The sequence below is a fragment of the Nicotiana tabacum genome, chromosome 3 (genome assembly GCF_000715075.1).
Source record: "Nicotiana tabacum cultivar K326 chromosome 3, ASM71507v2, whole genome shotgun sequence".
In the NCBI taxonomy this organism is placed as follows: domain Eukaryota; kingdom Viridiplantae; phylum Streptophyta; class Magnoliopsida; order Solanales; family Solanaceae; genus Nicotiana; species Nicotiana tabacum.
In genome coordinates this window covers 204,995,987-205,021,896 of record NC_134082.1, presented here as the reverse complement: position 1 = coordinate 205,021,896, position 25,910 = coordinate 204,995,987, and the positions used below count along the sequence as shown (strand labels likewise).

Genomic DNA, 25,910 nt, shown 5'->3' with positions numbered 1-25,910 from the left:
CATCTACCTCCACGATGAATGGTATTGAGAAGTCAGGTAAGGCTAGTACTGGAGCTTGGACCATGGCATTTTTCAGTTCATCAAAGGCCTCTGCAGCCTTTTCGTTCCAGTTGAATGCCCATTTCTTTAACAATTCAGTCAGTGGCTTGCTAATGATAGCAAATCCTTTGATGAAACGCCTGTAGTATCCAGTGAGTCCCAGAAACCCACGCAACTCCTTAGTGGTGACAGGATAGGGCCAACTAACCATTGCCTCAATTTTGGTTGGATCAGTACTTACTCCATGCCCTAAAATAATGTGCCCTAAGTACTCGACCTGGGCCTTGGCAAAACTGCATTGGGATATTTTGGCGAACAACTGATTTGCTTTCAACACTTTAAAAACCACTTCTAGATGTTGGACATGATCATTCAGATTAGCACTATAGATCAGGATGTCGTCGAAGAAAACTAGGACAAATTTACGCAAGTAAGGGCTGAAAACTTCGTGCATCAGAGCTTGAAAGGTGGCAGGGGCGTTGGTAAGCCCAAAGGGCATTACTTTGAATTCTCAAAGTCCATGGTGAGTCCGAAAAGCAATTTTGAACTCATCCCCCGGCCTCATTCTTATTTGGTGATAGCCCGACCTTAAGTCCAATTTGGAGAATATTTTAGCCCCATGGAGTTCATCCAAAAGATCTTCCACAAATGGGATTGGATACTTGTTTTTTATCGTTATGTCATTCAACCTACGATAATCCACACAAAATCTCCACGCAACATCCTTCTTCTTAACCAATATGACTGGGGATGCAAAAGAAGAAGTGTTAGGTGAAATTGTTTGAGCTTTCATCATCTCTCTGACCATTTTTTCGATGGTATTTTTCAGCTCAAATGAGTATCTATAAGGGAGAATGTTAACAGGCTTAGACCCTGGTAGCAGCTCGACTGCATGATCACAAGTCCTATTTGGGGGAAGGTTTTTACGCTTTTGGAATATGTCCACAAATCTAGACAATAAGTTTTGGACTGGTTCTGGTGGTCTGTCATCTTTGGGTAAGGCATCTAGTTTTGTCAGTTGGGCGGAAATGATACATTGGCCCATCCTTAACAACTTCTGAATAACCTTTTCATCACAAGATTCACTCGACCCAGAATTATCACAACCTATCAAGGTGATGATTTTGTCCCCCCTGAAAAAAGAAATGTTGTGTGGCTTAGTGTGTAGAACAATTGGGGTCATCGTATCCACCCAATCCATGCCCAATATAATATCCGCTCCCCAGCCTTTAAGAGTCTCAAGTCAACACTTCCTCATTCATTTTCCATTTGAAAATAGGGCACAATTGAGTACAACTCATAATTTGTCCATTAGCTACCCATACTTTCATGGGCTTAGCCATGGGCTCTGTTCTTCATTTGAGTTGCTTCACAATGGTTGGGTCTACAAAGCTATGCGTAGACCCGCTATCAATCAAAACTGTAATTGGATGCTTCTTGACCCATCTTCTGATTCTGATTGTGGAAGGGGCATGATTGAGGCCAAGTAATACATTTAAAGAAATCACAGTCTGGTCCACCTCTTCCATTCTTTCAACCACCTCTACTGGTTCCTCCCCATCTCCTACTGCCTTCTCCTCCTGCCCTTCTATAGCATTTAATACTTTTGGTTTGCACTGGTGTCCCGGGAAATACTTGTCGTGGCACTTGTAACATAGATTTTGTTCACGAAGTGTTTGGAGATTTGGGACCTTTTGGGCTATGGGTTTGTTGGGTAATATAGGATTTGGGCCTTTGGTTATTGGGAATGGGGTTTGGGTGGTAGTTTTGTAGGAATGGTTATATGTGTAGCTTAGAAAATTTGGCAGAGGAATTTTTTGCTTGGGCATTTAGGGACTGCTCATAGAGTTTTGCCATATTGTAGTCTGCCAACAATGTTTGTGGATTTGCGACTTTCACCAATGGCCCAATCTCCTCTTTGAGCCCCCCCACAAAACATGTTATAAAATAGAGCTCATCGAAATGAGGTCTAACTACTTGGACTCGGCAGCGTAGATCCTCAAAACGTTTTTGGTAGCTTGTTACGTCGGCCCATTGGTGTAGCCTATTTAAAACAGTGACCGCATCTAGCGGCCCAATTCCATCATAACGTGCACACAAATCCACACAAAATTGGTTCCAAAACACCTGCCCTCCATGATCAATGACGTACGAATCAAACCAGCTATCAAACTTGTCCTTGACACTCACTGCTACATATGTCATTTTGGCAGTCTCTAGGACTTGATAGTAGTCAAAATAGTACTGGCAACGACGTATCCATCCCCTGACATTATTTTCATCAAATTCTAGGAAATCCAACTTAGCTTTTAGAAATCGCAAGTTATGGGCCGTAAGGTCAGAGTGGGAAAACAGGGTTGGAAGTGTGAAATCAAAGTGAGGGGTAATTGGGACATAGACATGGGTGCTTGTGTGGTGAAAATGGGCATTTGTGTCGTGTGGTTGTTGACAATGGAACAGTAGACATATAAGGTGGTAATTGGGCTGAAGAAAGAACTGAAGGGTGAGATATAGGAGGTGTTTGGGTACCCACATAAGTACCAAAGGTTAAAGGATGGCTTGATAATGGTTAAGAAGCAGTAGCCCACTGGAAACTGAAAAACTTGTGAAGGGTTGTGAAGCACTGAGGGAAACAGGAATAGTGGAATTTAGAGTAGAGTGAAGGGTATGAGAAAAATAGGAACTCGGAATAGAGCTTACACGAGGAACCATGGGATGAGGGGTACTCAAAACTAGACCACGACTCATGTTTGAGAAGCTAGGGGTTACCGTCGCCGAAGAGGAGGAAACGGGAGTCGTCGGTGCTGATGCTGGGCGAAATAATCCCCCTACAGATGACTGACCAGATTCAACATAGGAGCCTCCCTGAACTGTCTCCATGAACGAGCGTGCAGCTGCTCGTGAATCTTCTCGCCGATTTAAATCCTTCACCATCGTTTCCATTTGTTCCATCCGTTTCGTCGAAGCCTCCATGAATGACTGAAGTTGAAGCTCGAGAGTCAGAGTTCTTTTTTCGTCAGTAATTTCATGTTGTGGATCCACCATTGGATCGATGCTCTGATACCAAATGTAGCACCTGGGCTGCCAATTTGGATTGTTGGGAGAAAGAAAAACATAAAGGAAGAAAATTAAGCAAATTCTGATTTCATTGATAGATTCCTCCAAATACATATCAGGATAAATAAGGATATTCAGCTAGCTACAGCTGTCTTCCTAACAAACTAGTACTATAATTATTGGACACTTGTCCTTGATTGGGCTTATAGCCGTTTGAGGGAATATAAACTAACAAGAGAGAGGTAATTAATTAATGGGCTCAATACTGCAGAAATTGCACTGGGCCTTAACATAAGCTGATCCTCAGCCCAAGCAATAGCTGACCCAATGTCACAATTGTATTGGTGACACAGAGGGACTAAGAGGGCTAGCTCTCATCCTTTTATCGCATATTCCTCAGAAGTTTCCATCAGCTTAAGCTCTCGTTTGGATCTATTTGCATCAGAAAACGGCTTTCAGCTACAAGGACAAAGAAAGCAAAAGAAATCACCTACTTGTCGCCCCAATGACACTTTGAGCTGGAGTCTTTACTAGTCCGATTTCATCCATCAAAACTCTCACATTCTCTGCATCTTTCCATCTTCCAACTGCAGAATAGATCTTTCCCAACAGTACATAATTTCCTGTGTTCTCTGGCTCCAGCTTAAATAGCCACCTTGCAGCCAATTCTCCCAGTTCCACATTTTCATGTATCACACAGGCCCCTAGCAGTGCACCCCAGATGGCATGACTTGGTTCGAGAATCATAGTTTTTATAAGTTCATATGCTTCCTCAAGTCGTCCGGCTCGACCTAGAAGATCAACCATACAGGTATAATGATCTGTTCTAAGACTATCAGAGTGATTTCTAAGCATGAAATTAAACAAACAAAGACCGTCATCCACCAAACCAGCATGAGCACAAGCATGCAAAACCGAGGTGAAAGTGACTTCGTTAGGTTTGATCCCAGATTGCACCATCTGATTAAACAGTGACAGAGACGTCTCGCCGTGCCCATGCATCCCATAACCAGCTATTAACGTACTCCACAAAATTATGTCTCTTTCTTTCTTGGGTATCCCATTGAAGATCTTGTGACTATTATCTAAGTTTCCACATTTTGAGTATATATCAACTAAACCAGTAGCTACCTCAGTTCTTGTAACAAATCCGGATCTTACAAGATAGCTGTGTATGCTCAACGCTTGCCTGAGATCAGCTTCAATTGCAAATGCAGGAAGTACACTTTTCAGGGTTGCATCATTTGGTTTGACAGCTTCTGATAACATTAGCTTGAAAAGCTCTATCGCTTCTCTTGCAAGCTCATTATGAAGGCACCCAGACAAAATTGCATTCCATGGGACAGTCCTCTTCTTGCTAGTCTTTGCAAACACCTGATAGCCAAGTCTAAAACAATTGCATTTAGCATACATGTCAATAAGGCCAGTTTCTACATTAACATCAGACTGAAGGTCCTGCCTTATAGCCCAAGCATGCAAGCATTTACCAAGCCTCAAATGAGGCAAACTGGCGCATGCAGCAAGAAGTGATGACAGAGTTACCGCATTCGGCTTTACACCTTCAAGCTGCATCCTTTGAGAAAACCACAGCGCATTTTTTATGTCACCATCTGAAATGAACCCATGGATCATTGTAGTCCAAGTCACCACGTCTCTATCAATCATCTTCTCAAAAACCAACCTTGCCTCATCCATTCTACTGCACTTAACGTACATATCAACGACAGCATTCCTAACAGACAAATTGTCCCAAAAACTTAATTCTTCGACCAGTGAGTGAACCTCTCTACCCATCTCAAAATCCTTCAGACGCCCACACGCAGGCAATAGGGAAAGCACAGTGGCACAATCAGCGTCAACACCAGCATCTTCCATTCTCTTGAAAGTCATTAGGGCCTCCTTGGGACTATCATTTCGGCAATACCCACTGATCATAGTGTTCCAGGTCACAATGGTTCGAGCCTGCATTGCATCAAAGACCCTCCTAGCGCCCTTCTTATCTCCACAACTCATATACATGGTCAAAAGTGAATTTCCCACAAAAGTGTCCCACATAAACCCACTTATAACAGTCAACCCATGAATAACAACACCCTGCTGAAGTAAGAACAAGTCACTGCATGCCCTAATCACATACGGAAAAGTATGTCTGTCAGGCTTGTGTTTATCAGATCGCAGCATTTCCCCAAAGAGTTTGAGCGCAACGTTAGGCAACCCCTTCTCGGTGTACATCCTAATCATGGACCTGTATGCCAGTAAGGTTCGTTGAGGCAATTCATCGAACACTTTACGAGCGTACGAAGTGTGACCACAGATTGCATATGCTGCTGTCAGCAGAGAAAGCAAATGGGTGGAGCTGAGGGATTGAAGGAGGCCGAGGGTAATGGTATAGCCATGGACTCCTTTGGTGCTTCTTAAAGATTTGGTTTTGGCGCAATGGTCTAGGAGAGACTTGCATTGCTCTGCTGCTGTGGCAGTTGTTTCAACGACTCGTTTAAGGTTCGTCAATTTCTTGGACAGTGGCTTAGATGGGCCATTCATGAATTAGAAAAGGTACTCTTTCTGCGCTACGAGCAATTCACCATTGTCTCGGCTACTGGCGCTGTCTGGCTAATTCCTCAGTTTCTATGACCTCTTTTCTTGTTTTGGTTTAATCTTCGGTTTATGGTAGGTCAGCTCGTCGGTTAAACTAGTAGCTCATAACCAATTTAACATAAATGACATAAATTAACTCCTTCTTTCAAAATAAAATCCAATATAGTTGAGGTTGAGATGGTTCAAACACATTAAGGGGAGAAGCATTGATGCTCCCGTTAGGAGGTGTGAGAGGTTGGCCATGGCGAGTTTGAGAAGAGGTCGAGGTAGGCCTAAGAAGCACGGGGGAGGGGTGAACAGGCAGGACATGACACTGTTTCATCTCACTAAGGACATGACTTTTGATAAGAGGGTTAAAAGATCGAGGATTATGGTAGAAGGTTAGTAGGAAGTTGAAAACTGTTAGTCTTAGTAACACGCATGTCCCTTCATATTCTTAGATCTTTATAGCGTTATGTGGTTTTGTTCGCCTCAGGTATTGTGTTCTCTGTTGTTATTAGTTGGTACTACTTATCCTTTAGCTCCCTTTTTTTCTTCTCTCTTCCTTTCTTGCTTTTCTCTTCCTCCTCCTTCTTCTTCTCACCCTTTCCGAGCCGAGGGTCTATTGGAAATAGTCTCTCAATCTTCATTAGGTAGAGGTAAGGTCTGCATACAGACTACCCTCCTCATACCCCACACTATTGGAAATATACTGGGTCTGTTGTTATTGTTGCTGCAACTTACCAAAAAAGTTTTAGGTCGAAACATTTGTCAAAGTTCATATTATTTGATCATTGATAAGTAAAATATGAGAAATAATGGGAAGTATTTTTTGGTTATCCAATGGACGTAGATTTCGCATATTAGCATTATTATTAAACTAGGGAATTTGCCGCGCTTCGCGCGGTTATGATAAAACATCATTAAACTTAGAAATTATATATATTTAGTCAGATGAAATAAAATTTTCAACTATTTGAATAAGAAAATTAAGTTTACATACAGATAAAATCAATATATGGATACTCTTAGTAGAATTAGATCTTAAATGAACGATATATTTTCATACATTTTGTGTGTATGGGGAGATTTATACACCTTACTCTAATATAATTGAAATATATGTATCTAAGAACTTTTTTTGTTGTTGCTATCATTAGATAGTAAATTTTTTATTTGATGAACTTTCTTCTATTCAATTAAAATTAAAAGAAACAAAGTAAAAATAAACCAAAATAGCGGGGAAATAAGTTTTTGTGTTCGCTCTCCTTTTTTACATTATTTTTCTTTCATTATTCTTCTTTTTCTAACTTTTTCTATTCATTAATCTCCCTCTACCATCTAAATGAACCCTATTGCCGACTTCCTCTTTATCCTCCTTTACCCTCTTTTCTATCCTACTTTGGTATTGCATTTATTTTAATCTTTTCCTCTTCATTTTTTTCTTTCCTCTCCTTCTGTACAGCTAATCCAAAAGATAACAAAGACAATGGAGTAAGTTCGAGTAAAGAGACACAACCAATTTATAGAAAGAAAGAAGATATATAATTATTGAATTCTATACTATAACTTTGCGTTATTTCATCTACTACAATTTTGAATTGTACAAAATAACGAGATAAAAAACATATAAAATAAAACAAAATATCATTTAATTCATTTTTCGGGGGGAGATATCGGAATAAAGTATCCTGCCACTGAATTTCACAATTTTTGTAAAGGGAGGTAGACTTGTTCAGCCCCTCTATAAGATAAGGACACCAAAAATATGTAAATTATCTGACAAAGCTTATGTTAAAATAAATCTAAACTTACTATTATTGATATAGTCCTTAATATTACCAACTAATTAGCAAATATGCTTACACAACAAATGACAAAGAAATTGCAATACCTTGACAAACCTGCTTTCACATTAACAAAACTCATACTATTGAGATCAAAATAAGAAGTTACGCTTCTAGGTCCCAAAGAAAGAAGAGAGCAATACCAGTTAAAAACCATAATAATCAGCCAAAAATAATACATCAATGAATCACCAAAAAATAAAATTGGGTAAATAAAATTACATCCACTAAATTAGAGAAATATATAAAAGAGAGCAACAATAAATTTCTACCGATTTAAAAGAAAAAAAAAGGCAATAGGGAGATTGGATGGTAATTGTTGTATGTTTCTATATCTCTCTCTCGAGAAATGATAGTTGGAGAATCGGAAAATAAGATATCTTTGCTCTTCACTCAATAATTTGCTTCACGGACCTATGAATATTTTTCCATTTACTTGATTTCCAAAGCCCATGGAATACAGTAATATATAAAGGGTACTACCATTCATGAATCATAATAATGTACATTAAATACTTCTGTAAAACGGAACGAATGGAAATAATAACCAGAAATTACATTTATGGATCATAATGATGTATTATTCAGCAAAACGGAAAGAAAGGATAAACTTTAAGGTGAGAAAGAGAAAAAAATAAGATCAAAACATGTAAAAGGAGGTAAACTTAACGGCTTCTCCATTATCAAGATGGAAGAAGATACTGTTAGACTTCTTTTATAAGTGAGATGGTGCTTTTTCAACGTAAACGATTCGTTTTTTCTTAGTTAATTATTATTGAAGTAATGGTTAAAATAGGAAAGAAATCTCAAAAAATTGTGAAAAAAGATAAATGGCTATTCAAGCCAAAGAGATGTGCCACATCAACTTTTCCATTCCCTACCTTATATATATATATAGATTTGTGAGGGTTTAGGCTCTTCGACTCTCTTATAAACCTTTTGACTTATCTTGAGCTGATCACCTGTAAGTGTTTAGGCTTTGTTAATAAGTTGACCACACTTGAATATGCATCCTCAACATTCTTTTCACAACAAAAGACAGGCATAAAATGTACTTTAGCTTTCAGGAAGACAAGATTGGAATGGATTTTTTCCTTCAGTTTGGAATGAAATTAGGGAGGCTTTGACTATAAGAGGTTTGATTTTTCTTTATAAGTTACAGTTACAATGACACTGTCCACTACTACTGATCGTCCAAATTGACCATTGAATTCAGCAACAATCAGGGAGAAAGAACCTTTTTAAAAGTTAAAACAACTCCACAGGAAATAGCCACCTGTTGATTCATCTTTGAACAAAATGTGACTTCTAAACTCTTCAACAATCATCATTAAGACATACAGAACAAGGCCATATTACATCCAAAAGATCTCCCATTCCTACCACAATGGCAGAGAAGAAAACAGCCAAAATCCAAAACTCCAACACACATGAACTTTCCATAATCAAACCTAACAGTAGTCATCAAGATCACTATCATCACTAACAGTTACAAATAATTCCCAAGAATTGCAGAAGCTCAAACTTCCACCTAATTGTCAAGCTCACCAAAGTTCAAATCTTGACATCTTGTTGGGGACTTACTATTCAATTGTCAACTATCTTGACACCCTTTTTCCTGTTGTTGATATAATCAGCTGCAGCTCTAGCTTCCATCTTCACAGGCAATGGTGCTGAGAACAAGAAACTCTCAGTTTCATTCTCATCCTCATCTCTCACATTCCTTTCATTATAACCATCATCTTTTCTTGAAATGTAGTAATTTGGATCCATTATTTCATTATCACTACTTCCACTATACCGGCCTCCATCTTCTTCCTCATCAACTTCAGCGTCATCCTTGGATAAAGCTCCAATTTTTTCAACTCTTCTGCTAAGGTTTTTCATCAGCTCTATCTCATCAGCATCAAATGATTCTTGCCCATCAACATTTTCTGCAAAGCTCACAGATTTCTTTTGTTTTGGTTTAAGCCCACCTTCATCCCTATTTCGTCTTAAAACCCCAGATTTTCTAGCTTCAGAAACTCTAGGATTTTTTAGGTGCTCCTCCTCTTCCTCTTCCTCTTCAGATTCATTTACCGTAGCAACAAACTTATCGATGGCTTCGTTAAGATTTGTGCCAAGTTCCACTTCACGGTCACTGTTAAAAACCCTAGATTTGTTGCCACTCCTCACATTCTTCACTACTCTACTTGAAAATACCGAAACCCCATTAATTACCTTCATAAATCTAGTCAGTTCGTTGTTTATCGACCTTTTACCATCTCTAATTAATTGATCATCCCCCTGCAAGAAAGAACCCCTTTTTCAACACTTTTGAGGTATTCAGTCACGAATCCAGGAATTTCCATAAGGTATTTAAGATTTAATATATATATATGTACTAAAAATTAAGATTTGACCTGTATACACATTATAGTTTTTCGTCCAGAGGGTAGTGATTCCACCAGAAGCTATTCACATAGGATTGTGATAAGTGTATAAATCAAATGTGCAAAATTGCAATTAGAGCATAATTAATTACCTGAATAGAATCAAGTTTAACAAGTAAATCCATAGCTCTGTGAGAAACAGCTTGAGTATCAAAATGGGGTTTACCAGAAACTGACGATTTGAGAATATTGAGAGTTGTTTTGATGGAAGCCAGCTGTTTTAGCTGCCGGAGGGTTCTCGATCTACGAGCAAGGAAGGCTCTGAAGTGCGTTTGAATAGTACGCGCTGCAGCATCGCGTAGGGACTGACGAGAACGAGGAGAAATAGAAGAGCTGCGGCGGAGGGAAGATTCTAAGGCGGCGATCCGACGGAGAAGAGATGTAACAATGCGTTGAGTTTGCTGTTCTGGTATTTTGTTGACTCGATGATCGACTTCTTGAAAATATTGATGATTTTGGTTAAGGGGTTGGCATTGACACTGGGTAGGAGGGTTGTAGGGTGGTGGGGGTGAGGTTAGATGGGAAGCACAGAAGTGAGTCTGTGGAGTGGGGTAGTGGGTATAAGGGGGAGTGGAGTGTGGTGGATTTGTTGGTGGAGGATGAGGGTACGGGGATGGGGTGGGGTAACAAGAATAGCAGTAACAGACGGCGGAGATAGGGGTGGGGTTGGTGGCGGCCACCGTGGGGTGGTGGTGGTAGTGATGGTGAGAAGCCATTTTCCGAAAACGAATATTTGGGAAAAAGTGAAAGACAGTGTTTGGCTCAACGTTTTTTTGGGTAAATAGACATTTGGTTAAGTTAGAGAGACGTTGATAAGATCGTCTAATAAAATTTTTACTGTACTGTTCTATTTTGAGTGCTATGTGACTGTGGTTAAAGCCTAGAAACTTTATTCCCATAAAAAAATAGAAAAAATATTCTTTTCTCAAGCACGTGCAAAGGGACAGTGAGCACACCAAGCTGGCACAGAACTGCATTTCCCATCTTATGACTGTTGTTGACTGAAAATTGGCACCAAGTTTGTAAAAAAGAAAGGTCATTTTTATTGTTTTGATTTAGGAGGAGGCATTTGAAAGTTTAAAAAAAGAAAGTTATTACCGTGTGACCAGGAGGTCAGGGGTTCAAGCCGTGAAAACAGCTTCTTGCAAAAATGCAGAATAAGGTTACGTAAAGTAGACTCTTGTAATTCGGCCATTCTCCGAACCTTGCGCATAGCGAAAACTTAGTGCACCGGACTGCTCTTTTTCGGGACATGAAATGAGAAACACAACATATAATTTCAGACAGATTACTAAATTCATAACAGGGTCAAAGATTTTTCCCATATTAAAGGGACACCTACTTTATCTTCTCTCCTTGTAGTCAACGTTTATAATCTTCCAAACATATGGGGGGCATATTGGCTAATTGATGTAACTTGTATATACCTTAGGTCATTCAATAATCCGCTGCAAAGACCAGATGCTACTTTTTCATTAATCTTATATTTAATCCAGGAAATTTCATCTAAACATGTTTCTCTCCAATTCAACAAATCAAATCCAACCCTAGACTGCACAGTAGCCAAAAACCAGAAGTACTCCCAAGAGTTAAAAGTGATAAAGACATTCATAGGTTTACTGTGGCCTGTGAAAAGATGTAGTAATTCAATGCAAGAATGCAAAAGTAAACAGTAATGTTTGTACTAATTTGTTTGCCTCATTCTCATTATGGTTTATCGCTTTATACAGCAAACAGGATATTCAAAATCTTTCCTGTGTTATTACAGAATTATAGAACTATCTTTACAATGATGAATTTCAAACATGCAAAAGAATCATGAATTATCTAATTCTAAAACCTCTTCAACAGAAAATCAGAATGAATTATCTCAACTACTTCCACCAACCCACCAAAGGTTGAGCTCAACAACATCTTTTTCCCCTCCATCCACAACATTTACAGGATTATTCAAATCAAAACTTCTATGATTATCAGTAAGATCCTCCAATTTTTTCACCATAGTCTCTTTAGTTTTGCTTTCATTGAATCCAGTATAATGAGCCCTTTTGTGGCCTCCCAAAGATTGGCCTGATGGAAAAATCTTGAAACATATTGGACATTTGTGATCCTTGCTTTTGATAGGCTCAGGACTTGTCCTCATTACTCCAATTGTTCCCAATTCAACTGGACTATTATCAATTCTTTCAAGCTGGGAATTGACCATATCAGATACAAAGTTTTTCTCTGGATTCAGCACCTGAAAATCAACCCCTGCATTCTTGACTGAACAAGAATTCAGAAAAGCAAGATCCGACCTTGGATCATTATCCAATCCCAGTATGGTAGTAGAGTAACAGACCCTTGTAATCTCAGTGTTGATCATCATCAACTTGCCTGAAAATTCATCATTTATTACCTCATTTTCACACTTCTTTTCATAACCATCAACACAGCCAGAATCAGAACAGCCAGCCTTAGTCTCAGGAATTGAGACATTTTCATTTTTAAGAGGCTTTGAAATTGAAAGGTATTCATCCCAGTCTCTCACACCACAAGAAAGCATCATCAAAGTCTTAGCAGCCTCTTCCGTTTCTTCAACTTCACTAATTGCATAAGAGGATTCAGGGTTTGCATCAGTCTTGTACTTTATCTTTGATCTCTTCTTCCGAATTGGACACACAGTCTCAAAATCAGACAAACTTTGTTTTGATGATTCAGATTCTTGATCATCCCTTGATCTTTTCACGTGAACTTTCATATGACCATAAAGAGCTCTCGTTGAAGCAAAACCTTTACCACATTTCTCACAAATATGACTTTTTTCAGTTGTTCCTTTTTTCGAATGAGTCCTTAAATGACCTGATAGAGCTTGTGTAGAGGAAAATTCTTTGCCACATTCTTTACAGAGGTTTTTCGTTTTCATAGAGCTAAGCTTTAACTCAGAAACCCTCCAAGATTTTCTTGGATTTTCTCTTAAACCATAACCAACTGAGTCAATATCATCAACATCGTTAGTGCTGATATTATTGCCCTTTTCTTGACTCATGCTACAGTCAGATTGCTCTGAAATGCTCAAATTATCGAAATGATTATCACCTTCTTCTTCTTCTTCAGAACCCATCTTGTTTTCAGCTTCAATTTTCTGTTTCTTTTCTGCTGAAATCAAGTCTAAATGAACCCGCATGTGACCTCCCAATGACCTCCCACTACTGCAACTCTGGTTACAAAACCTGCATCTATGCTTCTGTTCTGGTGTTTCTTCCATTTTGGTTCGGAAAAGAATCTGAACTGAATGAGAATTAGAATGATCAGTAGAAAATGTTGAAAGAACAATGGTGCACTCAAGGTAAAAAAAAAAATTGCAGAATCAAGAAAAGAGTAATGGGAATTGTGTATTCAGAAGTAAAATTCAGATATTATGGAACTAAGAAAACCCTTTTAAGTCGGCCTCTCCATTTGCCACAAAGCATAAAACTATGTCTAGAGCTTGACTCTAACTAAATCAATGGAGAAGATGGGTTGTTACTGGGGTTGGTTTTTTGGGGGTTTTATATACTCGGAAACTAACCAATTAAAGAGTGAGCTGAAAACGGGATTCTTGACTTTTGAATTCTTGAAACTTTGGGGCGACTTTCAGTCTTTATATCTATAGGACTATCTAATAGAGGAGAAAAACTTGCGTGCAATAGCAAATATTTGACACGTGATCCTTTTATTTGTGCAAAATTAAACAAAAAAAGGACAAAAAGAATAATTAAACTTTAAGGGGTCGTTTGGTATGAGGTATAAGTAGATATAGTGTTGGTATAAAAATTTAATACCACCTTAATACTTTGTTTGGTTAGCAAACCTGGTATAAGTTATCACTGGATTAAAATTAGTATCGAGCTAATTAGGGGTGTTCAAAACTGAGCCGAAACCGAAAACCGAACCGAAACTGAAGTTTAATGGAATTGGGTTAATGGTTTAACAGACGGGGAACAGATTGAAATTTTTTTATTAACGGTTTATCGGTTTGGGGACGGATTGTTCAATTTTCCTAACGGATAATCTGTTAACCCGTTAAGAATATATTTATAATTTATTCTTATCCATATCTATCTATAATTAAAAGCAGAAGACAAAAGCACCTCATGAAGCCAAATGGCAGAACAATAGAATGACACATGGCATAATTAGTTATTAAATTAGTTATTGGTTATTCTTTTTAATTTAAATATATCTAAAAAATGAAAATAATTAAAAAAACTACCATATATATATATATATATATTAATTGGTTACTTTAATTTAATTAATAAATATAGATTTCTTATCTATATCTATATTAATAATTAACTATAATAAAAAAATAAAAATAAAATATATAAATAAATAACTACCCATTCAAATTGGGTGGGAGTAGTTTCAAGTTGGAATTTTTAAATTATTTTAAAATCAAAAAGCAAAAAAAAAATAAAGCTATAAAAAACGAAAAAAAAAAACAGAAGAAAAACTACCCATTCAAATCGGGGAATAGTTTCAAGTTGGAGTTTTAAAATAATTAAAATAAAAAAAGATATCTTATAATTAACTATAATAAAAAATGAAAATATAAATTAATTATTTAGTTACTAAATTATTATTTAGTTAATAATTAAGTATTACGTTATTCTTTTTGAATTTAAATATATATAAAAATGAAAATATATACAAATTGGGTGGGAGTAGCTTCAAGTTGAAATTTTTAAATAATTTTAAAATCAAAAAGCAAAAAAAAAAATAAAGCTATAAAAAATGAAAAAAAAACAGAAGAAAAACTACCCATTCAAATCGGGGAATAGTTTCAAGTTGGAGTTTTAAAATAATTAAAATAAAAAAAGATATCTTATAATTAACTATAATAAAAAATGAAAATATAAATTAATTATTTAGTTACTAAATTTATTATTTAGTTAATAATTAACTATTACGTTATTCTTTTTGAATTTAAATATATATAAAAAATGAAAATAATAAAAAAATATAAAACTACCATATATATGAATATATATATATATATATATATATATATATATATATATATATATATATATTAATTGATTACTTTATTTGAATTAATAAATATAGATATCTTATAATTAACTATATAAAAAACAAATATATAAATATAAAAAAAACTACCCATTCAAATTGGGTGGAAGTAGTTTCAAGTTGGAGTTTTTAAATTATTTTAAAATAAAAACTCAAAAAAAAAATCTATAAAAAAAAAACAAAAAAAAACTACCCATTCAATTCGGGGAGTAGTTTCAAGTTGGAGTTTTAAAATAATTTTAAAATAAAAATAGATATCTTATAATTAACTATAATTAGAAAATAAAAATATAAATATAAAAAAAAGTAACTACCCGTTCAAATTGAGTGAGAGTAGTTTCAAGTTGGAGTTTTTAAATTATTTTAAAATAAAAAAGCTATAAAAAACGAAGAAAAAAGAAAAAAAACTATCCATTCAAATTGGGGAGTAGTTCAAGTTGGAGTTTTAATATAATTTTAATATAAAAAACAAAATTAAAAAAATAATAAATTAGCAATTCAAATTGGGGAGTAGTTTTAAGTTGGAGTTTTAAAATTATTTAAAAATATAAAAGCAGAAGAAAAAAAGCACCTCATGAAGCCAAATGGAAGAACAATAGAATGACACATGGCATAATTAGTTATTAAATTAGTTATTGGTTATTCTTTTTAATTTAAATATATCTAAAAAATGAAAATAATTAAAAAAAACTACCATATATATATATAAATAACTACCCATTCAAATTGGGTCGGAGTAGTTTCAAGTTGGAATTGTTAAATTATTTTAAAATCAAAAAGCAAAAAAAAAATAGTCTATCTATAATTAAAAGCAGAAGACAAAAGCACCTCATGAAGCCAAATGGCAGAACAATAGAATGGGGTGGGAGTAGTTTCAAGTTGGAATTTTTAAATTATTTTAAAATCAAAAAGCAAAAAATAAATAAAGCTATAAAAACGGAAAAAAACAAAAGAAAAACTACCCATTCAAATCGGGGAATAGTTTCAAGTTGGAGTTTTAAAATAATTAAAATAAAAAAAGATATCTTATAATTAACTATAATAAAAAATGAAAATATAAATTAATTATTTAGTTACTAAATTTATTATTTAGTTAATAATTAATTATTGGTTATTCTTTTTGAATTTAAATATATATATAAAAACGAAAATAATAAAAAAATATAAAACTACCATATATATGAATATATATATATATATATATATATATATATATATATATATATATATATATATATATATTAATTGATTACTTTATTTGAATTAATAAATATAGATATCTTATAATTAACTATATAAAAAACGAAAATATAAATATAAAAAAAACTACCCATTCAAATTGGGTGGAAGTAGTTTCAAGTTGGAGTTTTTAAATTATTTTAAAATAAAAAGCAAAAAAAAAAAAAAGAGAAGAAAAACTACCCATTCAAATCGGGGAGTAGTTTCAAGTTGGAGTTTTAAAATAATTTTAAAATAAAAATAGATATCTTATAATTAACTATAATTAGAAAATGAAAATATAAATATATAAAAAAGTAACATCCCATTCAAATTGGGTGGGAGTAGTTTCAAGTTGGAGTTTTTAAATTATTTTAAAATAAAAAAGCTATAAAAAACGAAAAAAAGAGAAAAAAAACTACCCATTCAAATTGGGGAGTAGTTCAAGTTGGAGTTTTAATATAATTTTAATATAAAAAACAAAATTAAAAAAATAATAAATTACCAATTCAAATTGGGGAGTAGTTTTAAGTTGGAGTTTTAAAATTATTTAAAAATAAAAAAACAAAAATAAAGTAATAAAAAAAACTTCAGAGAAATATTAAATAACGTAATATGCTAATGAAACTTTCTATTAACAAAGTAATAGTATTAAATATTGAAAGATATAATAAAGAGAAATACATAACAAAATTGTTATTCGATGCGCTGCCTGTATAAGTCCCGTTAGTTTAACATAGATTTTATTCACTAAAATTTAGATAATATTATTAAGAACAACAGAATAAAATTTAAAATAAAAAAATCAATAGTAATAAATTATATATCTTCTCATATATTACAAAAAGAAAGCGAATACTAAATATTGTTTAATATAATAAAGAAAAATAGAACAAAAAAGTTATTCATTGACTATATAAGTACGTTTGATTTAATAGAAATTTCATTATTGGGTATATCGTATTGACAAACAAGATGACAATTGAATTTTATTAAAGCAATACGATCTAATAGGATCAAACAAGCCTGGTCATAATTTAATTTAATTAATATTTTTTTTAATATTGACCGCGCATCGAACGAGTACGACTACTAGTATATATTAAATAATCAAAAACCCTTCTTCCTCCGGTACTCTATCAAAGTGAATTAGAATAAAAGAAAGCCAAATACATCTAATTGTGACAAAAGACGTAATTTATTATCTGAAACAAGATAACAACACCAGCTACACCACTTCTTCATCAACTTTGCCTGGGTTTTAAAGCATCCTAGAATTCTAAGCATGACGAACATTTATTTTAACAACGGCCAATTGAAAATCTTTCACATGGACTAAGGCCAATGTGCATAATAGGGGTGGGCATCGGTCGGTTCGATTTGGTTATGAATATTATCGGTTTAGCATATCGGTTATCGGTTTACAAATTTGATAAACCAATAACCGACCGATAAGATATCGGTTATCGGGTATCGGTTAATTGGTTATCGATCATTATCGGTTCGGTTATCGGTTTACCCGATAAGATAACTCAATCAAGAGTTAAGCAAAAAAGAAAAGACAATTCACCAGAGTTAAGTAAAAAGGAGAAGAATTAACATATAGCATAGTAAAGACTTACGCTAGGAGTAACTAGTAAGGTCTATGAAGAATGAAGATGAAGCAACTGAAGAGTGGGGTTGAGAAAGAATAGGAGAGAATGAACTGAAACCCTAGCATTTATATATACTTAAGGATAAAGTCGTAATTTTATTAATTCTTATTGGGTTATCAGTTAACCCATTAACAAAATTGGCAAACCGAGGCCCAAACCGATAACCCAATAGCAAAAAAATTTTAAACCGTTACCGAACCGTTAACCCAATAACCTGATATCGATAACCCAATAAAAAATTGACGGTTCGGGTTATCGGTTTTACCCGATATATACCTAGCCCTGGTGCATAAACATAAATAAGATTCTAGACAGATAATTTACCCATCACGGTGTCTCGTCTGCTTTGTCTCTCTTAGTACGTCGACCACCTATTTAAATATACAGAGACTAAATTTTATTTTATTTTGATTGAATTAGGCCGATAAACCGCCCGATAATCGTCCGATAAGATCTAAACCGATATCAATCCGCCTGATATCTTAACGGGTGACTAACGGATTAATACATTTAAAAGTCGATAACTGATAAGTCAAACCGTTAAGAGTAAATAACCGCACAATCCGCCCGATAAGCAGCCATAGAGATAACTTATACCTTGTAGGGGGTGGGGTAATTAGTACCGGGATAACTTATATCTTCTCCTTAAAAATTATGCAATTGTCATTTTTAATACAATATACCAAACAGTGGATTAAAAACAATACCAAGATAACTAATCTCATTGTCATTTTTAATACAACATACCAAATAGTGGATAAAAAATAATACCAAGATAACTAAACCCAGCATAAGCCGTATTCAAACCAAACGACCCCTAAACTGTCTAGGCAGCTTAAATAATTTTATTTTTTTTTGGTTTTCGCGCCGGGAAGACCCGCATTGGGATAAAACGTTTCCTACCAAAGACGACTCCATACCTAGGGCCTCGAATCCAAAACTTCTGGTTAATGATTAAAGAGTACCTACCACTCCACCATAGCCCTTGTTGGTAGCTTAAATAAATTTAATATTATGTTTAAGTTCCTAAGATCAAATATTGAGTTTTTTTATCACCAGTCAACAATGTAAAAGAAGTGGGATTAACAAAGGGCAAATGCTGTCCATTAATGAAAAAAAAAAGTTAGATAATAACTCAGATTAACTGTCAAATGTCAATCAACCAAGTCCGCATTAAATTAGTTAAATTCCCGTATCACTATTGCTCTATTTAGAGTGAGCTCGTATCCGACGGATTTGGTCTAAATTCACTATAATTAAATGTAATAAATTGTCACACTTGGAACCAGCTAAAAAAAAAAAGCGGAAATGAAGAGGCTCAAGAAATTAGGAAATGTACAAGTCAACTTTGTATTGGTCAAAATTTGGATTGGACTTAATAGCTGTAAATGGACATGGTCGAGAATTAAGTCAACCACGGCATGAAGGCGAAAAGTCGTCTTAAGAAAGATTAGTGCCGAAACCGAGCAAAGGGGTATGAAAATAACGATAGGATAAGTTAGATAGAAAGAAGGAATATTCCATTGAATATCCTTTTTGTTGTACTTTTTTAGGATTTCTCAAGAATATCCCCTATAAATAGGAAGAGATAAAAAACAAAAAGGGGATCTTCATCTTTTGATAAGAACACTTTGTAAAGGGTTGACTGAGGAGAATATACAAAAGCTTGTTCACTATTATATTGTTCGATTTACGTTGTTCATTCACAAGATCCAAAGTTTCCTTATCCATCTTCATTTCCTATCACCCCACATTGTTGTCAGGGAGGAAATCGTCCAAGTCACCTAACATTTGGGTGAAAATTCCTTCTTATTGCGTTCATTGTCATTATCTACATTTATTGTATGCATCTATTACTACATTCATTGACAATCATTGGTCATATACTCGATATTTATTATTCTTGAACACGATCTCATCCCACTGATATTTTCCAATTTTAGATCTAGAATTTATTATGTTTAACTAGGATTCACTCTCTATTTCCTTATTAATTAGTTTAACACTTTTTGGTCAAACAAACTTCAAAACAGCAAACCAGACGAGCTTCATCTTCTTATTTCCAGAGGCATATTTAGGTCTTAAGAAGAATTCTTACATTTTCTAGATTGAGACAAATTCAAGATTTTAAGTCTTAGTTATGTAGGGATTAATTATAAAGGGATTAATAGCATATAAATTATTTTTTGTTGGGTGCAGGTTTGGTGCAGTGCACTAAAATTGAAAATACAAGATATAATTTAAAATTAGTAACTATTTATTTTTTAAAACTAAAAGGTAATGAGTTCTCACGCCTAAAGTAGTTTTATCCTTTTGGTGCTTTATCCAGGTATAAGTTATAAGTACAACAAACAATGTTTCCAATAGAAACTCGGCTTCCTTCCCTCCAAGAACTCCCCACCTTGCTCTTGGGGTGACTCGAACTCACAACCTCTTGGTTGGAACTGGAGGTTACTTACCATCGGAGAAACCCCTCTTGGTTGGATTCATGTTGATTGCAAGAGTGTCATTTCAAGTCGGAATACTAAAGCCAGTCTGTAGTACTGAATCTTGTACTAACCAGGAAATGATGCTGATCAACATGCAGGACAGATGAGGTTTGATGGAATATGGCTACATCGATCTTTCATTTCATTAACTTTTTTTAAGTCTTTTACTTCCCTGTACATTCATTTTCTTTTTCTTATGGTGGGGAGCTGATTTGTTTAAACAAAAATGTTTCTGTAATAATACAAATTTGCTTTAGAGAAAAAACAGAATCTGGTCCAAAACTTAAGTACCCTTTATAATCGAACAAATAAATCCTCCGACAGGACAAGTAAATGATAAAAAGTAAGTTTCATCAATACAAAAAAAAACATAAGAACATCTTACATACGACTCATATCAATGATGGTTTTATGACTACAAGGGACAAAATGAAGCAGAAATTGAAGTGGTAAAAAAAATAGTAAAGAATCCCAGCTGACTCGCTGATAACTAATATCGTTAATACCAAAACAAGCAGTTCGAACAAAGTAATGCTCCTAAGCGACAGCAGGCATGTCCTTAAGCCAGGCATCGAGCGGCTTACCAATTGAGTAGACAATAAAGCCAATCTCTCTTAGCTTGTCAACGTTCACAACATTCCTGCCATCAAAAATGAAAGCGGGTTTTTGCATGTTTTCATATATCCTCTGGTAATCAAGGGTCTTGAACTCGTCCCACTCTGTGAGAATGCAGACAGCATGGGCATCCTTTGTTGCCTCGTAGGCATCCCAAGTAACACTGACTAGTTTCTTGGTTGTGGGACTCATTGGCTGGAGGTGAAGGGGATGATCCCAGTCAAACTTGTTCATCGAGAGGTCTCTCTGGATTTGGTCCTCTTGCACCTGAGGATCATATATGCTCAACCTAGCCTTATCCCCCAACAGTCCCTTGCATACATCAATAGCAGGGGTCTCTCGGGTATCACCAGTGTCTTTCTTGAAAGCAAAACCTAGGATTGCAACTTTCTTGTTTGAGACTGTGTTGAACATAGAGGCTACAACGCGGTTGACAAAACGATTCTTCTGATAGTCATTGATCTTGATAACTTGTTTCCAGTATTCAGCAACCTCAGGCAGACCATTGCACTCACAAATGTAAACCAGGTTCAGAATATCCTTCTGGAAGCAAGATCCACCAAAACCAACACTAGCGTTGAGGAACTTGGGACCAATCCTTGAGTCCTTACCAACAGCATATGACACCTGTGAAACATTCGCTCCAGTAGCCTCGCATAGAGCTGACATGGCATTCACAGAAGAGATTCTTTGTGCCAAGAATGCATTGGCAGCCAACTTTGAGAGCTCAGCGGACCACAAGTTGGTGGTAATAATACAGTCTTCAGGAACCCAATGAGCATAAACATCCTTCAATGTCTGGATAGCCTTCTGGCCTCCTGGAGTTTCCCGGCCTCCAATTAGGACCCTGTCAGGTTTAAAGAGGTCTTCAATTGCGGTACCCTCTGCAAGAAATTCAGGGTTTGAGAGGATCTGGAAGTTAATTCCCTTGCTGTTGTGGGTCAAAATTTTTTCAATTGCCTCAGCAGTTTTGACTGGAACAGTTGATTTCTCAACAACAATTTTGTCAGATTTCGAGACATCGGCAATCATACGGGCTGCACTCTCCCAGTACGTAAGGTCTGCAGCCTTGCCTGCTCCAAGACCCCTGGTCTTGGTAGGGGTGTTGACAGAAACAAAAACTATATCAGCCTCACGTACATGTTTCTCCACATCTGTGCTGAAAAAGAGGTTCTTGCCTCGGCACTGCTTAACTACATCGTCAAGGCCTGGCTCATAGATGGGGAGCTGGTCACTATTCCAGGCAGTGATGCGAGGCACAGAGATATCAACAACGGCCACTTCAATGTTAGGGCATTTGAGTGCAATGACGGCCATGGTGGGGCCACCAACATATCCAGCTCCTATGCAGCAAATCTTCACCATTTTCCTTTCTTCTTTATTAATTCTACAACAGACAAAAGTTCGCATTTCTGAGGCTAAACTTCTCACGGCAAAGCAAAATCCATAATGTAAGGAACACAATAAGGAGCACAATAGAGAACATGCATAACCAATAAACTAAAAGCTTAAACATGTTTATAACATTTAACTTCTTCAGCTAATAATTTTAGGTCCTGTCATGATATTCGTAATGAAAATAATGATTGGAACACACACCACGAGCACACTGTCTGCCCTATACTTACCACCAGATTTTTAACTCTCAAATGTAACATGTAACATAAAAGACTACTGTTTTATACATTTCTTATTGCAGAGGAAACAAGCTGAGAATGCATAAGAAGGATATGCTGCTAAGACAAGGATACAATCGAAACTGGAGACGCACAAGGATTACAGTAACACAGAAAAGACGAAAATCTAGAGTTGGTTTAGAGTAACACCGTAAAAATCAAGTCAAAATAAACAACACTTAAAGGATGACATTAATTCAAACTATCTATCGCATACACTACTGCTAACATGCAATTCCGGCATTCAACCTGATATATTATACTCCCTCCATTATATAGCTTCATTTGACAGGGCAGAAAATTTAAGAAAGATAAGAAACCTTTGAAACTTGAGGTCTTAAATATGCCATAATATTTGGGTACATCAAACTTTTGAAACTTGTGATCTTAAACATTATATTTGTGTAACTATAAAAGCTTGTCATTAAGATTTTAAAGGGAAATTCAAGTTAAATTATATCAAAATTTAGAAAAGTATCATTCTTTCCGAAAAAGAAAAGAGTGTCATTCATTTTGGAACATAGGGGATATAAAACAACTGAAAATAGAGCGAATTTCACTAATTCGACACAGAAATTAATAAATGCCAAAGGCAATGAGAATTAGCAGGCATGATCTTGACCAGATCTAAAACAAAGGCACTCAGATCGTCTATTAATATTCATATTTCAGATCCATCAATGAATGATCTGAGCAACCACTAGATCTAATCAAACTCTAGCATTTTCATAATTAAATCGGAAAAGAAGAAAACTACAGCTTTTTCCCTCAAATTAACCTTAAATACACCACAAAATTCACACTTTTTGATCTATGAAATCGAATAAAATATAGCAAAGCTGAATCATAAATGCATTCGATGTGACACAAGGAACCGTGTAAATATAGGTGAAAATAAGAAAGGCAATTCCGCAAATTCGTACCTGTTGAGATCGCAGATATGATGAATTTACGAGAAGGAGATGGATCTGAAAGAGAAGAGGGCGGGGGACCTCCTTTATATAGTGGTAGCAGATCTAAGATCTATAGGCGGAGTGAGGAGTCTTTAATAAGGGAACTTTGAGGAAAAACTTAAAATAAATATTCCTACTTTTTCACGTTTTCAGCACTGATGTGGAGGGATCAACGACATGCCTCCACACGTAAAGCGAACAAAGTATTCGTCAGTTGCGGATCAATTGTCCAAAACGCCCTTCACTTTCACATCTAATTATCTTGCTAAAAAAACATCTAGTTTTATATTTAAATATTACTCCACATTTTATAAAATTTTAAATACTCTGTTATTTCACTTTGTGATAATATTTGATTTAGATACAAATTCAAGAAATAAAAGTATTTTCATTTGTGGTTATAAACTTGTCATGAGATTTTTTGTGGTTATAAAATCATGTAATTGTACATAAAATAAAAAAATTAAATTAAATCATTTCTGAATATATAAACGATCAATGTATTGTTCTTTTTCTTACCACACAAATAAGTAGATACTGTCATATTAAATCAAATAGAGTAATAAAAAATTTCGTTTTTCTTGTGCCGATGATTTATCGAAAATAGTTTCTTATCTTCACAAGATAAGGGTGAAGTATGCATGACTCTACCTTTCTCGGACCGTACTTGTAGAATTTGAGTGGTATGTTGTTTGACATAGTTGAAATTGAGTATATATACATATTTATTTCTAATGGTATGAAAGTTACATAAATTATACTCCTAGTAGTTTGAATCCTTAAAATAATCGGTAGGGAAAATGTCAATTGGAAAGAATAAAAGAATCAGAACTGAGGAAGGCGGAATAGTTTGAGCTGGAAGCCAGCAGAGATGGGTATATTTTCCCACGCGTTTTGACGGTTCACGCACCACTGTCAAATCAAAACGGCGGCCGGTGGCGTTGCCCTTCCAGGAAAGGTGCAGCACCAATCCTGTGTGAACCAATTCTATGGACCAATATGGTTTCAGAATCCAACCCTTGAATTGCCTAATTTCATTCCACATACTGACACTTTTGCTTGTTTTTTTTTCTTATTCAAATTCAAATGAATATTAATTACCAAGTTGACTCGGTCTAGAGATTACAATTGACATTGCGTATTACAAACTCCAATAGCAAATAAATCCCGGTTGAAACATTTCTTGCTTATTTTCATTTTTAGTTGTGCGGCGGAAAAACGTTAGTGTGACTTGTGATACTCAGCTAACTTTCATCTCATTATGGTACTTAATTAACCAATCTCCACTTCCAACTAAGAGGTCGTAAGTTCGAGTCACCCCAAGAGCAAGGTGGGGAGTTTTTGGAGGGAAGGATGCTGGGGGTCTATTTGGAAACAACATCTCTATCCCAGGGTAGGAATAAGGTCTGCGTACACACTACCCTCCCCAGACCCCACTAGTGAAATTATACTGAATTATTGTTGTTGTTGTATGGTACTTAATTAGAGCTCCGAAATATTCAGGGATGGTTTGGTACGGGGACTATTGTTTATACAGTAATTAATAATTTACTATGTATCGTTATACAATAAATAATAATACATGAAATGCCAATGAATGCTTACTTTAACGATTTTCTTTGCTTTTAGTTATTTTTATCCATGTATTAATAATATACGTATAGTCATATTTCACACTCGTCCCGCATAAAATAACAAATTTCATGCATAACTTATAAGGGTATCACATATTCGGAGTTTGGTAAGATCAACCAAATATTGTATTAACTTATACAAAGATTATTTTTTCTTATATGACCAACCAAAGACTGTTTAATGTTAAATGATATAAGGGTAGAATAGTCTTTTCAGCTTATTCAGTTATTAACGTCTTAATAGTTGTTAGGATGATTAGTTAATTAGTTACAAATACACACATATATAGATAATATAAATACATGTATACTACTCATTTATGGAATAACAGAAAATATACTTTCTTAGCTAATTTTGTTTTCTCCTCTTCCTTCTCTATTAGAGTTGTCTTCTTCATTCTATCATCTTCATCTCATCCGAATCTATACACGAATTATATCATGGTATCAAAGCATAGAAGCTCAAAAACTTAACTTCAATTCGATCCTATTTCCAGACTCTACTCCATCTCTGTCATTTCTGTTTTTTTTTCTGTGAAGAGTTGCAATTAGCAAGTTCTTGAGTACTTGAATCTGCAAGAAAATGGCGATTCCAAATGAGCAATTGGGTCAGACACCAGGAGTTCAAATTGATGGTGATCAATTGAATCAAAATGTTAGGAATCA

At 35.2% G+C, this 25,910-nt stretch overlaps 4 protein-coding genes across 4 annotated transcripts; all 4 read right to left on the bottom strand.

The window, feature by feature from the left end:
• Positions 1-3,164: 3,164 nt before the first annotated feature.
• LOC107771268 (pentatricopeptide repeat-containing protein At5g39350-like) lies at positions 3,165-6,128 on the bottom strand. The gene has a single exon (XM_016590610.2). It carries the CDS (start codon positions 5,635-5,637, stop codon positions 3,583-3,585), a length of 2,055 nt encoding a protein of 684 aa, XP_016446096.1. The 5' UTR covers positions 5,638-6,128; the 3' UTR covers positions 3,165-3,582.
• Positions 6,129-8,822: 2,694 nt separating this feature from the next.
• LOC107771266 (uncharacterized) lies at positions 8,823-10,807 on the bottom strand. Its single transcript, XM_016590607.2, has 2 exons — positions 10,042-10,807; positions 8,823-9,803 (listed from the first exon to the last, which is right to left on the bottom strand). The coding sequence occupies exons 1-2, from the start codon at positions 10,663-10,665 to the stop codon at positions 9,105-9,107; spliced, it is 1,323 nt and encodes a 440-aa protein (XP_016446093.1). The 5' UTR covers positions 10,666-10,807; the 3' UTR covers positions 8,823-9,104.
• A 1,012-nt stretch (positions 10,808-11,819) lies between these two features.
• Positions 11,820-13,196, bottom strand: LOC107771270 (uncharacterized). Its single transcript, XM_016590612.2, has one exon. It carries the CDS (start codon positions 13,194-13,196, stop codon positions 11,820-11,822), a length of 1,377 nt encoding a protein of 458 aa, XP_016446098.1.
• Positions 13,197-20,638: 7,442 nt separating this feature from the next.
• Positions 20,639-23,772, bottom strand: LOC107771267 (UDP-glucose 6-dehydrogenase 3-like). The gene is made up of 2 exons (XM_016590609.2): positions 23,581-23,772; positions 20,639-22,368 (listed from the first exon to the last, which is right to left on the bottom strand). Exon 2 carries the CDS (start codon positions 22,344-22,346, stop codon positions 20,904-20,906), a length of 1,443 nt encoding a protein of 480 aa, XP_016446095.1. The 5' UTR covers positions 22,347-22,368; positions 23,581-23,772; the 3' UTR covers positions 20,639-20,903.
• Between the last annotated feature and the right edge of the window lie 2,138 nt (positions 23,773-25,910).

Excerpts from the sequence above, each read along its gene's own strand:
- LOC107771266 (XM_016590607.2), bottom strand. The coding sequence starts at position 10,665 with ATGGCTTCTCACCATCACTACCACCACCACCCCACGGTGGCCGCCACC. Across the intron at positions 9,804-10,041 it reads TTAAACTTGATTCTATTCAG|GGGGATGATCAATTAATTAG; the intron begins GTAATTAATTAT and ends TCTTTCTTGCAG.
- LOC107771270 (XM_016590612.2), bottom strand. The coding sequence starts at position 13,196 with ATGGAAGAAACACCAGAACAGAAGCATAGATGCAGGTTTTGTAACCAG.
- LOC107771268 (XM_016590610.2), bottom strand. The coding sequence starts at position 5,637 with ATGAATGGCCCATCTAAGCCACTGTCCAAGAAATTGACGAACCTTAAA.
- LOC107771267 (XM_016590609.2), bottom strand. The coding sequence starts at position 22,346 with ATGGTGAAGATTTGCTGCATAGGAGCTGGATATGTTGGTGGCCCCACC.